A 13,364-nucleotide genomic window follows, 5' to 3' on the forward strand; every position below is an offset into this window, starting at 1 on the left:
TGGTAATTCTGATGGGGAGTGCTGTGCAGACAAGTGTCAAATATTTCCTGAGAGTGCAAACAATTTTTAAGTCTCTTGCTTTTGCAACATTCACAAAAGAATTTTTAAGCAGCAGATACTGGGCAAATTGGACTAATCCGCTATTCCAGTTGAAATCCATACACCCCCTATGGGAGGCATGGCCTTAATCTCCCACACAGGGAGTGTACGTTTCAAATGGGGTCACCTGTTTATGTAACCCTGTGTGGAAGATTAAGGTCAAGTCTTCCATAGGGAGTGTATGGATTACAACTGGAATAGCTTAATCACATTTAGGGACCGTTCACAAACACTTGTTGGGGAGGCTGATGCAAAATGGGGGGCCCTTAAAAGTTTTGACCCTCCTAAGGGGGGCCCTGAAAAAATTCACTGTAAATTTTCCTAAGAAAATTGTGTTTATAATTATATTCTTTTCTATGGGGTTGACCCATAATTTTCATGTCAAAAAGGGGGGGGGGGGCTGAAATTTTTGAGATCTGAAAAGGGGGGGGCCCTGAAAATTTTTTGTGATGAAATTTGTTTGCATCAGGCCCCCCTAACAAGTGTTTGTGAATGATCCCTTACGCACAATGTACGTAAAACACAAGAGCTAACTAATGAGGTACTTAACTCCCTAATAATTGTGTTGTCATGGTTTTTTTATTTTATCATAATATGCCCATTAGTATCTAGTCATCACTTGGACAGATTCATTAATTCCTTTCTTTTTAATATAAGCAAGCAGAGTACAAACAACATCTGTATCAATTTACTGTCAATAATTAGTTGCTTAATTGCCTATTTCTAGCACTAGATCCTACTTGAAGATGTATTTTTTTTCTTTAAAAAGACTGCACTTTGATCAACTCATACCTGAGCATGTTACAGTGAGATACCATTGAAAATGTACAAATGTGTACACACGTACCTTATCCTCTAATAAATGCCCCCGGAGTGAAATTTTCGGAAAAAAGGGGGGGGGCATGTATTAGAGGTCATTTTTGCAATGATAATTCCTGGAAAATTGTTAGGTGAGTGTAAAAATCACAACGAAATGAAGAACTATGAATCAGGATCAAAGACTTTTAGTTCTAACCGGGTTTACAATTTAATTTTTGCAAATTACCAACACATTACCGATCATCGTACGTGGACCATGCATGGTAAAGCGTACAGAAATTGCTTTTTTCGGGTTGGGGTTGGGGGAGTGTTTCTTGAATTTTTCAAAAAGGCTGGAGGGGCGTTTATTAGAGGAGCGCTTATTTATTATCCTCACATGAGAAATCTCTCTAAGAGAATATACATAGATGAATCATTCTTGACCATTTTATTTCTACAATATATTCTTTTCCCCCACAATACATGTTTTTTAAGGGTACTAGCAATTCTGCTGCTCAAAATTTCATGAATCAAAATGCAATCATGCATAATTGTATGGAAAAAAAGTTTCCAGAGCTTCAGTGGAACTCCAAACCAGCGATCTGTTACTTCCATCCTTTGCCAAACGCCTTTTATTTACTTTTATTTACTGACTACACTAACTAGGTAGTTTAAAAGCAGAAGATGATATAGTTTAAGATAAACCTCGAAATATTGTGTTTATTTATTCCTTTGTTTACATAAAAATAACAAATTTTGTAAAAAATTAAATGGCCATTTTACGTATAAATATCACAAATGTTTAGAGAAGACATCAAACAAATTGAGTAAATATTAACATTGCTTAAGACGGGAAATCTTTGTGCTGTATGTAATGTTGCAAGTTGCATGCAAGTTGACTGGATAATACACAAATCCATAACATTATCATTTGGAATCGACAAAAGATATTTTAACAATATCTGACCACATTTTTTCTTTGGAGTGTTTGGAACATGTATCTGAAATAGCATCAACAATATTTAACTGGTTCATAGTAAACACAGTCCTGACTAAAAAGAGCATGGAAGGGTGTTTGAACCGTTTTTGGTGTACTTAGGCTAAATTTAAAATTGTCTAACCATAAGGTTTGTTTTTTGATGGATCACATTCACATTTTTTTTAGTTGGTCAAATTAAAATTACGTCAGTCATTCATAACACTACAACATCTTTAAGTCTCTGGCCCTTCATAACTGTACGCTTAAAAACGTAGTTAAGTAGTACCTCCATGAACAATATTCTTTTCAGATTGTTTAAGCAATATATTTTGTGTATGAACTTACACCACATCACACCATGTTGACAAGCCTCTAAAACTGTTGCTAGAATAAAATAAAATAAAATAATGCCAATTGAATGCAAAGGCTAGGGAAGCATGATTACTTTTCCAGAAACAGCGGATTCGCAGTAGTAGTTTTCAATCAAATAATTTTCTGTAAATACTGTAGCATGATAGCATCCAATGTATACAATATATTATATATTATGAATATTATCTGTACATCATATTTAATAAAATGATTTGTGATACCCGATTATGTCACAATTGAATTCGCCAGCGAAGTATTACGTGTAATCCGATTATCATGTCAACTGGATCACGCTTGAGTTCTGCACCACGATCAAAATCAGATCACAATACAAAGTCTATGGCATGTACTACCAATTCCAAAAGGTGCATGATCCAGTTACTAGAGAGTTATGTAACCACTTCACTGGTGAATTGTGTCACAATTGATATCATCTGGTTTAGAGGGTGAGTATTTTATATTTTAATTTTATAGATACGCCATATTTTTGCTGAACCATGTAATGGTATCAGCATATTAGTGATCTACTTACTTACAGACTGACTAACCTTTTGGTCTGAAATGGGCATATCTTGAAATGCCACAATGGCATGACCCCCCTCCCCCCATGGGTCCTTTTCATATCTCAAAATGGCAGTAGCAGATCACATTATGAAGAGGTGAATATGTTGAATTAATATGTTCCAAGTCAGATGAACAAATTTCATATACATTACAGTCTTAATGGTAAGCTATCGAAACCAACACATAAGTTTGCTTATACATATTTGAATCTATGATTGTAATTCGCTGCATCTATCTCTTGCTTGACTTTCCTCTATATACATGTGCTCCTGATCAATTATCCACCACCCCTTGCGTAAGTCATAAATACTTCTCAAAAACTTGGCAAATAATTATAAGTTTGTCTTATATAAATCCTTTAGGAATTCTGTCCAGGATACCATAGCCGAGATAGCTACCAGCCACCTACATACTGACGGACATGTGAATTCAATGTAAAGTAGGCCACTTGTCAATTTTGATGTCACAGAGTTCATCACAAGAAGATTAAGCCAGAGCACCTAGCTGAAGAGGGGATCATGCTCCAAGTCAGATGGACACATTTCATATACATTGCTTCTTAATGGAAACCAACACCTAGAATTGTTTATATTTGAATCTAAGTTTGCGATTCGCTGCATCGACCGCTTGCTTGACTTTCCTCCATACTTGATCTTGATCATGACTGCTTATATTACATAGCTGAAGCACAGTGGACTTCAAAAGCTCCACTCGTTCTTTGTTCATTGGCTGTAATCCACCCATTCCAGTACAATTACCACTGATCCTTTCATCCAGACTGAATAGTCTACCTGCCAGCATTCTTCCAGCTTGAGACGGCTCACTCTTATACCGGTAATTGTTAAGAATTTGCATCAATCCATCATGTATGCGCAGGCTACCGTCAGGAAGCCGAAGCACACTTCTGTTGACATCATCCATTGTTATTGCCTGACGATTCTGCTGGAAGAGACGGGAAGATGAGCAATGTTTAATACCTTGTGTACATGCATCAAGTCAAACCGGCATGTGCTCAATTTTTCTCCCTGCCATGTGCACTATAGGAGATTCCAACTAGAATGTGTTATAGCAAGGTGTACTGTCATAAAAGTTATTAAAATATATGGACCAGTGGAGAAGCGTGCAATTATTATTCTTGCTGGCTTTTCTCAACTTTATCGGGAAATATACATTCAGTGGTTATTTACATACATCCAATATGTTAGTCAACCTAAATAGTTTTTTCAACCCTGCAGCAAACATTTTCAGATATAAAATGCTCACATGTGGAATCTAGGTATTTTGGTGATGATGGGGGAAACACAAGAGCTCAAAATGGAAGAAGGGAAAATCCGTCCTCTACAAGCATGCACACAGAAAAACAGGGGCATACCAGCCCAATATCAGTGGCGGATTACTCTTTGTTGCCACATACATATCATTTTCGATCAATGTATGCGTATACACAAAATATCAGAACAAACTGTCTGATTTTGAAAGATGTTGAGGTACATTCCTGCAAAAAAAAAAAAAAACAGTCTTCTTTTTAAATATATTCTTTTTATTACAAAAAAAAATTATACTTTCTCAATTAATTACACTGTGAAACCATAAGTACTCGTTTTGGACAAATCTACTCGTATTCAATCTCTAGCTAACAATGGGCCATAAACCATTGTGATGGCAAAGAAACGAGTAGCAAATACGAGTAGTACAGAGCACCCTAATCGATATGATTTCCACCCAATGCAGTTGACAGTCAAGACCATCCAAAATGAATGCAGTATTCAACACCCTCGCGATCGATACCGGCACGCGACGGCCGGTACTTAGTTTATTTATTTATAGCATCAAACCATCGAGATAAAAATCAAACAGTAGGCTACAATTCGCGTTTTATCATATTTTAATATTATTATAAATCGTGATGTCAGGATCATCTAATGATGTAAATTCGCGATGTCAGGTCATGCAGGATCAGCATTTTTTTTTCAAAAAAAAATTTACCGATGGATCACACATGCATGATTGAAGAACATAAACCTGTCGCGCATATTCATTCATGTTAATAACGGCAAGTTTCCTTGTCTTCTTCTAGTCTTGAGCCTTTGTCCACGGTTTATACAAAAAACGTTTGTTTTTTGGTCATTTTGTTTTTATAGAAAAAGCAAACATAAACATATAAATCACCGCAAGTACAAGAGGATTTATCAATTGATAAAAATCCGGAAGACATAAATACCGTCGAAAGTTATTCTACTCAGCCACGACTGCCCAGCGATTTATCATTTATGAGCGGGTTGTTGCGCGGCATATAAAGCCTATTATCCAATTTGCTCTTCTTTGTCGAGCACTTGATAAGTACAAACACATTTGAGAGAGGTACTTCACCAATCCAATCAAATACAGTCGTTTAAAACTCCTTTCTTGACCGTGTTCCGAAGTATAAAACAACGTGCTGATTATTCACAAAAATTCTGAAACATGGTCTAAACCGGTCGTGCGAAATTTCATACCGGGCATGATTAAAATGTTATGTATTATAGGGCGTACTAGTTACATGTTTAAAATTACATTTGTATTCATTTAGTTTCTAATGTATTTTTCATAAAGATGTATTGTAATAGAGTAGCTAACAATTTGTACAAATGTGTGTATCCAGGAAAGTTGAGAAAGATCGTATCCTGGGTGTGTATCATCATATCATTACTCAATATCTAATTGTAAAAAAAGAAAAATAGATATGAAGAACCACCGAAAAATAAATAACATGTATCGATGGAAGAACATGATGAAAATATACAGTAGGCCTAGGCCCTAGATCATTGGGCTTACATTTATTCACTTCGGTTCGTTACAAAATGTCACCGTAGAAAGTAGGATTTCTTTGCTGTGCTTGGTCATACCCAGATTATTCTGCTACCAGAGTTGAAGAGAGAAACAAAGAAGCATGAAACCAAACCAAATGACTTCCCGAGCTCCGTCCATCGCCGGTATCACTCAGATTATCTACATGTAAAAACAACGTCGATAGCCCGAAACACTCATCAGTCTTCATGTGAGGATAGGAAAGAGAAGGTCATGAGTTTCGGGCTACTTATGAAGCTTTTTCTTCACGTTCTACGTTCTTCACCACAAAATCATCACCATTACCGGGCACCATTGATGTTTTTCGCCGAGTCGACAAGTGCCGTGGCCCCGGCGTGGCCCGTGCGTCTGTGGGAGCTTGAGGACCCGGCCTTTTTTGGCTTAAATATCTTACCTTTAGGCGGGGTAGGCCTATATTAAATCTATCATCGAAAATATAAAAGCTGCAATTATATATTCCAGAAATAATGTCCATAGACGTTCCATTAAATAGAAATGGCCTGACATCGAATGCCTTTCCGTCTTCTTCTTTGAGGCGATAAAATCCTATCATCGAAAATATAAAAGCTGCAATTATATATTCCAGAAATAATGTCCATAGATGTTCCATTAAATAGAAATGGCCCGACATCGAATGCCTTTCCGTCTTCTTCTTTGAGGCGATAAAATCCTGGGATGTATTCACGATTTTCATTTTCCTGAAGAGCTGTTCATTCCTATTTTGATACTTCCTTATTTATTTATTCCAGGTATGTGTGTGTGAGAGAGAGAGTGATCAAGAAAGGCACAAGAAAAAGGGTTGATGGAAGAGAAGATCAAAGATTCCTTGGAGAAGATCCCGTATCAACCAAATCATTCAAAACATTTCACCAGTCGTCCGTCCTCATTTGAAACGCACCTGTTGTCGCGCGCACAATTCAAAACATTCCCACGGCTCCAGATGCAAATCCAGGGTTTTGTAGAATACACAGGGTCGCCGTCTAGGGTATATGTGCTGCGCCGCATTCCATTGTACCAGGTCCATCCACCGTCACCATGGTAACTCACAGTTAAGACGGGATGATACCATAACACGTGTGTGCTTGCTTGTCTTCATAAATCATCGGAAGAGATACGATATGCGCGAAGTTTTGAAGTTGTAAACAATTGATAATTTGTCCCAGGCTGTTTGTAATAATAAATGTTTTGCTAATTATCATATCTACGAATCTTTCAAGATGGGACGCACCATTTGATACTCGGGGGGGTTGGAAGTTGGGGTCAGGGATTTTTTTTTTTAATTCCATGCATAGGTGGGGAATATATATATTTTTTTTTTAGTGTTTTGGTGGGGAAAGTTTTTTTTTGCTCATGTTGTGGGTGAGGTTTTTTTTTTTAACTTCCTACCCCCACCCTGAGAAACGTGGGTCACGTGATCAATAATCTATATGATTAATACTGGTAGTCAGGCTGTCTGTGACTCTCACGATCTGTGAGTCTGTCGGTGCACCTATTTTCTCGGAGACTAGGGGTCGCACGTTCCTCAAACTTGGTGGGTGGGTGCATCTTGACCCAATACAGAACAAGTTTGTATTGGTTAGTGGGTCAAGGTCACCCAAAGTTATCTAGGGGTCATCTAAGGTCAAATGAGCAAAAACTGTCGTATGGGTATATGAAACTTGGTGGGTACAGTCAACATTTAGAGGCAAATTTTTGAAGGTCATTTTGGGGTCATCCGGGTTCACCCAGGGGTCATCTGAGGTCAAATAACTTAAAACTGTCGTATGGGCATAAAATTTGAGGGGTACAGCGAACATTTGGAGCCAAATATTTGAAGGTCATTTTGGGGTCATCCGGGGTCACCTAGGGTTTATCTGAGGTCAAATAACTTTAAATTGTCGTGTGGGCATGAAACTTGGTGGGTACAGACAACATTTAGAGCCAAATTTTTGAAGGTCATTTTGGGGTCATCCAGAGTCATCTGAGGCCAAATTACTAAAAACTGTTGTATGGGCATGAAACTTGGTGGGTAGTCAATATTCAGAGTCCTCCAAGGTCATCCAGGGGTCATCTGAGGTCAACTTAGTAAATACTGTCATATGGGCTTGAAACTCGGTGGGTACAGTCAACATTTAGAGCCAAATTTTTGGAAGGTCGTCCAAGGTCATCCAGGGGTCAGCTGAGGTCAAATTAGTAAATACTGTCATATGGGCTTGAAACTTGGTGGGTAGGCCTAGGCCCCTACATTCAACATTTTAGAGCCATATTTTTGAAAGGTCATTTCCGGGTCACCAGGGGTCATCCGAGGTCAATTTTAGTATAAACTGTTGGATGGGCATGAAACTTGGTGGGTACAGTCTGGCGGAAAATGAAACCGAAGTTTAATGGCCTCGTGATTCAAACGGCACATGTAGGCCTACGTGTTCCCGGAGTGATGATGCATATGCTGTGGACTGAGACTAGACAAGTATCTATACCCGGGACTAGTACCCATGGAACTCTTACTTCCACGGTATTCCCCCACCTTCGCCTGCCAAAAAAATCGTTGTCTCCACCTAAATGAATTCCTATACTCATTTTGTTTCTGATCCCGTAATGACCGAATGAAAAAATCAACTGGTTTTATGCATGAGCGCAAAAATTTTGTTTCCGAATTCTGTGCTCAATAATGTTTTATCACCTGCTTAGGCCTACTCATGCTATTTATGCCGGGGTTTTATGTTATATAGTCTTGGTGGTATGTAGGGTTTCACCTTGCCCCCCCCCCCCCCCCGAAACTCTGCATTACCCCCCCCCCCTCCCCCACATGACACATACACCTTCACGAACCAATTCAAAGAATTGAGCCCGGAAATGTAAAATGTTAGTTTTGCGCACCTAAATCCGAATTTGTGTTTGTGTTTGCATCTAAAATTATTAACCTATAAATCACATGAGCTTGGGGGTATTTAGGTGAGTGTAGGGGTGTGTTTGTGTGGGTCGGAGACCGACGGATGTACTTTGTAGGTTCTCCCTACTCATTTGTTTTTGATCCCGGACGCATACGGTACGTAATGACTGAATGAAAATCACCCGGTTTCATGCATGAGCGCAAAAGTCTTGTTCCCGAATTCTGCGCTCATTAATGTTTATCATGTGCTGGGGTGTATTTAGGTGTGTGTCAGCTGGGGTGTATGGGTCGGGTGTAGGCCTACACTCTAATATCGCACTATTCTCTTTTAATTGAAACCCTACTTTTGTTTCTGATGATCGAATGACAATCACCCGGTTTCATGCATGAGCGCAAAAGTCTCATTTCCGAATTCTGCGCTCAATAATGTTTTATCATAATGCTTAGGTGTATTTGGGCGTGTGTATGATGGGGTTTGGGGTCGGTGTAGGCCTACACTGTTATTTCGTATACCATTCAATTTAAAATGAATTCATACTCATTTGTTTCTGATCCCGTAATGACCGAATGAAAATCGCCCAGTTTCTTTATGCATGAGCGCAAAATTCTCTTTTCCGAATTCTGCGCTCAATTATGTTTTGTCATAATGCTGGGGTGTATTTGGGTGTGTGTATGCTGGGGTGTGTGGGTCGGGTGTTCACTCTAATATCGTGCTATTCAATTTTAAATGAATTCCTACTCATTTGTTTCTGATCCCGTAATGATCAAATAAAAATCACCCGGTTTATGCATGAGCGCTAAAGTCTCGTTTCCGAATTCTGCGCTCAATAATGTTTTAGGTGCTTGAGTGTAGCTGGGTGTGGGGGGGGTGTTGGAGAGGGGTGTTCGTGTGTAAGTGTGGGTCGGATGAACGCTCTAATTTTGTACTATTCATTTTTTTATTAGAATTTTTGATCCCGTAATGAATGACTGAATGAAAATAGGCCTACCTGGTATTATGCATGAGCGCAAAACTTGAAGTCTCGTTCCAAATTATGCGATCAATACAAGCATGATCTAAGAATTTTATAATTATGTGCTTGTACTTTTTGTTGTACGTGTGTAGAATGGGATGAACGTGGGGGGACCTGCTGACCCCAAACAAAATCTACTCCCCCTTGGCATATGGCATAAAATGAAAAAAAAACCCAAAACATTGAAATATAATATTACTAGGCGGTTACCCATATTTGGCGGTTCTCGGCTGGACGCGATTACTTGGCTGATGGTAACTGAAGCCACCAAGTGTCATGCCCATATGATAGTTTTTACTAATTTGACCTCAGATAACCCCTGGTGACCCCAAAATGACCTTCCAAAAATTTGGCTCTAAATGTTGACTGTACCCACCAAGTTTCATGCCCATACAACAGTTTTTACTAATTTGACCTCAGATGACCCATGGGTGACCTCAAATGACCCCAAAATGACATTGCAAAATTTTGGCTCTAAATGTTGTCTGTACCACCAAGTTTCATGCACATATGACAATTTTTAGTAATTTGACCTCAGATGACCCCTGGGAGGGGGCCCGAGGTCAGATGATTTACGAACATAACCTTCTTGCCAGGACAGAACTACACCCACCCATCGTGGTTTTTTTTTAACGCTCTCGGGGAAGAGTCGGCGCCCATGGGGCACCCACCCACCCCCTTGAACCAAAAATCATTGCAGAAAACATTCCACATTTACCGACCCAGTCGGACCCACCACCGCCCTGCATTAACTCTCCCCCCCCCCTCCCAGCCGGTAAACATGCACATGGGCCCTGCACCCTCACCATGCTCACCTCGAAAAAGCACCCCCTCCCACTAAAAATTCCCCGTGCCGCCACTGCGCATTTTAATACAAGGTCTGTGGTCTATTTAGGGACGCACCATTAGATTCTCAGGGTGGGGGTAGGAAGTTTTTCAAAAAAAAACTTCACTACATGAGCAAAAAAAAAAAACTTTCCCCACCAACACTAAAAAAAACAAAAAACTTCCCCACCTAACTGTGTATAAATGCATGAAATTAAAAAAAAAAAATTCCCCGACCCCAACTTCCTACCCCGAGTATCAAATGGTGCGTCCCTTATAATGTTTGGATCAGAGCATGGACCAAAAATTGTGACCGCACACACGCACACCTGTGTAGGCGCCATTTCGTCTGGTATAAAAAAAACACTCCTCAAAAACTAAAAAAAAATCATCAATTGGTATGTACATGCACTCTGTAGCTATGGTACTAGCTAGGGATTTTCCCATGTTGTCGCAATCATCTGTCGCCACCTAAAAACCTATAAATCATGTAAATAGAAACAACAATAAATAATGACTTGGGAGTCGGAGATTTTATTAGGGTGTTCTATTTGATGTTTCTTCCAGGTTTCCTACAGATCCTTTTAGCGCATGATTTTTATTTTTATTCATTATTAGGGGTGGTGCAATAATTATATGTGTACCCCTGGGGTGAATTCTCAAAATGGTCTGCCAAAAACGCTTGCCCCCCCCTTGATGCCAAAAATCTTTGCCCCCCCTTTCGACGTGCCAAAAACCTTTGCCCCCAAAAATCTTTGCCCCCCTTACACATGCAAGATTTTGGGAACCCAAATTAAAACCTTAAATTGTCTTATCATATATGCGAGCGCAGCGAGCAGGAAATTTTGCATATTTGAATGTGTTCCTAACGTTTTCCTATGCTTTTTTAGGGCGTAGGCCTAATGTAGAAACAGTACCCAAAATATCTGTGCCAAAATTGCTTGCCCCCCCCTTTCGACCTGCCAAAATCGCTTGACCCCCCTTTTGACCTGCCAAAAATGCTTGCCCCCCTTCTGGCCTGCCAAAAATCTTCCCCCCTATAATTCACCCCCTCCGGGGTACACATAATTATTGCACCACCCCTTATATGGTCTCAGTATTGGTGTAAATTAAATACTGACTATTGTAATGGTTTGATTTTTAAAAAAATTGAAAATCAGTTAAACAAGTTCGTAAAATTACAAGCACATAATTATACAGATTCTGATGAAATTGAAAATATAATTTCCCCAAATTACACGTTTGTTTACATTTTATGTGCACGCGGTAAATCATGTACTCTCCGACGAAATGTGGTTCTAAAATAGGTACCATGTACCATGTGTTCCCTAGGCATGGATATACCCTCATTTAAATAACTAGGGCGGTCACGACCGCTTCCCAGAAATAACATCAATGAGGTTCGGCTCATCAAAGTCAGTTAATACACATGGATGAGGGAATTCAACTTTCAATATAAACAAATCAAATGTATCGCAATGAAAATGATAAATTCAGCATGTTCATCTGGGCTGAAATCGAGTCAACTGATCCGGCGGCGCTGGCCTAATTTTAAATTGCTTGATGGACATTCCCGAGAGACATTCACGAGTCCGGTGCATTTGCATTATCATATCAGTAAAAACAAGATGAAGACCGGAGATGAAGATCACGTTGGTGCTTGGCCGGGCTTTCTTCAGATTCGTGGACGACGGAGTACGACTACGAGTACTGCCCGATACTGCAGGATCGACTCTTTCAATTCAGGACTCAGTTCAATTTTGTTGGTGGTTTATCGACTTTCAACTTTGAATTCACAAATGCTCGGCATGTTGCATAAATTTGGTTATTTCACCGGCCGGGAACTGCCGGGCTGGGTGGCCGGTGGGTCTCGGTGCGGTGTGGGTTATCATCCCGGACTGTTCCGGCCTTCATAACTTATGGGCTTGCACTTGGATCCGGACTTTATATGTACGTGATTTATTAATTATGTGCAGTGCTTTGGTTCTAAAATATTGGAAATGAGCAGAACACGTCCGTCAAACAATACAACTCATGAACTTTATTATACAAGGAATATAAATTGAGATGTAACCCGAGATGAAAGAAGTTAGGGCCTACAAGCCAAAAATACGGTAGGCATATAAAACTACATACGCAGGTTGGTTTTTTTTCACGTTGCGTCACGTCCGTGCCGATTTATAAACTTTCAAAACAACGGATATAAAAGACTTTGTCATGATCTTTATAGTTCTCATTTATAGATATTCTTGATCCATTGGTTAGTAGGCCTACTCCAGATCCATGGCAGAGCGGGACAACACAATTTATCGCCAGCCAAACAAATATTATTAATTAAAGACGCAAGCAATCTAATTTTAATTGACACATGATTTTCTCCTTCGTAGTTAAAAAAAAAAGTATGAATAAAAAATACGTATGAGCTCGTAGGCCTATTCCAAGTATAATGTAAATTTTGAGTGATTTATATTTTAACTTGGTGATCAACACGTGTTGCTGTTGTGTTGCAATCAGTGACAGAAATATTAAACAGCAAACTCTAGAGACAAGAAGATGGTCATGCTAAAAGTAATGTTGATAAAATTAGGTTATATTACTGATTTGACATCCAACAATTTGCTACGATCGATCGAACCTTTTATCACTCGACGACGCTGAAGTATGTACTTATCTCGGCTCAAGTGGGTTTGGAGCTCCCAAAATAACCAATACACCCAAGCTGTGCATTGGGTGCTTTTTACTGATTTGCTACTCGTTTTTGCTGCTCGTTTCTCAAGTGGCGATGCTCGTTTTTCAAGTGGCGATGCTCGTTTTTGCTACTCGTATTAAAGTGGATTGGGTAACATAACAAAGGAGGAACAATGGTTAATTCCTCATTGTTTGGAGGTTTTGAAAACGAGTAGAAGTGTCCAATACGAGTAGTTTTCCATTACCAGTGTTACTGTCAACTGTATCATTCATAATGTACACACACTTGCACTAGAAACTTTGAAGTTGA

General features: G+C 39.4%; 1 protein-coding gene across 7 annotated transcripts in view; it reads right to left on the reverse strand.

The window, feature by feature from the left end:
- Positions 1–13,364, reverse strand: part of LOC140142077 (uncharacterized) — a 53,102-nt gene that overhangs the window by 23,325 nt on the left and 16,413 nt on the right. The window contains exon 5 of one of the 7 annotated variants that reach the window (XM_072164354.1): positions 2,398–3,751. The exons of 5 other annotated variants lie outside the window; for them this stretch is intronic. In XM_072164354.1, coding sequence (XP_072020455.1) covers positions 3,389–3,751 — 363 coding nt within the window. In that variant the 3' untranslated portion in view covers positions 2,398–3,388. Of the gene's footprint in view, positions 1–2,397; positions 3,755–13,364 lie in introns of those variants that run through there. One more of the 7 variants, XM_072164305.1, reaches the window with a different exon arrangement.

This window comes from Amphiura filiformis, chromosome 1, assembly GCF_039555335.1.
Source record: "Amphiura filiformis chromosome 1, Afil_fr2py, whole genome shotgun sequence".
Taxonomy (NCBI): Eukaryota; Metazoa; Echinodermata; class Ophiuroidea; order Amphilepidida; family Amphiuridae; genus Amphiura; species Amphiura filiformis.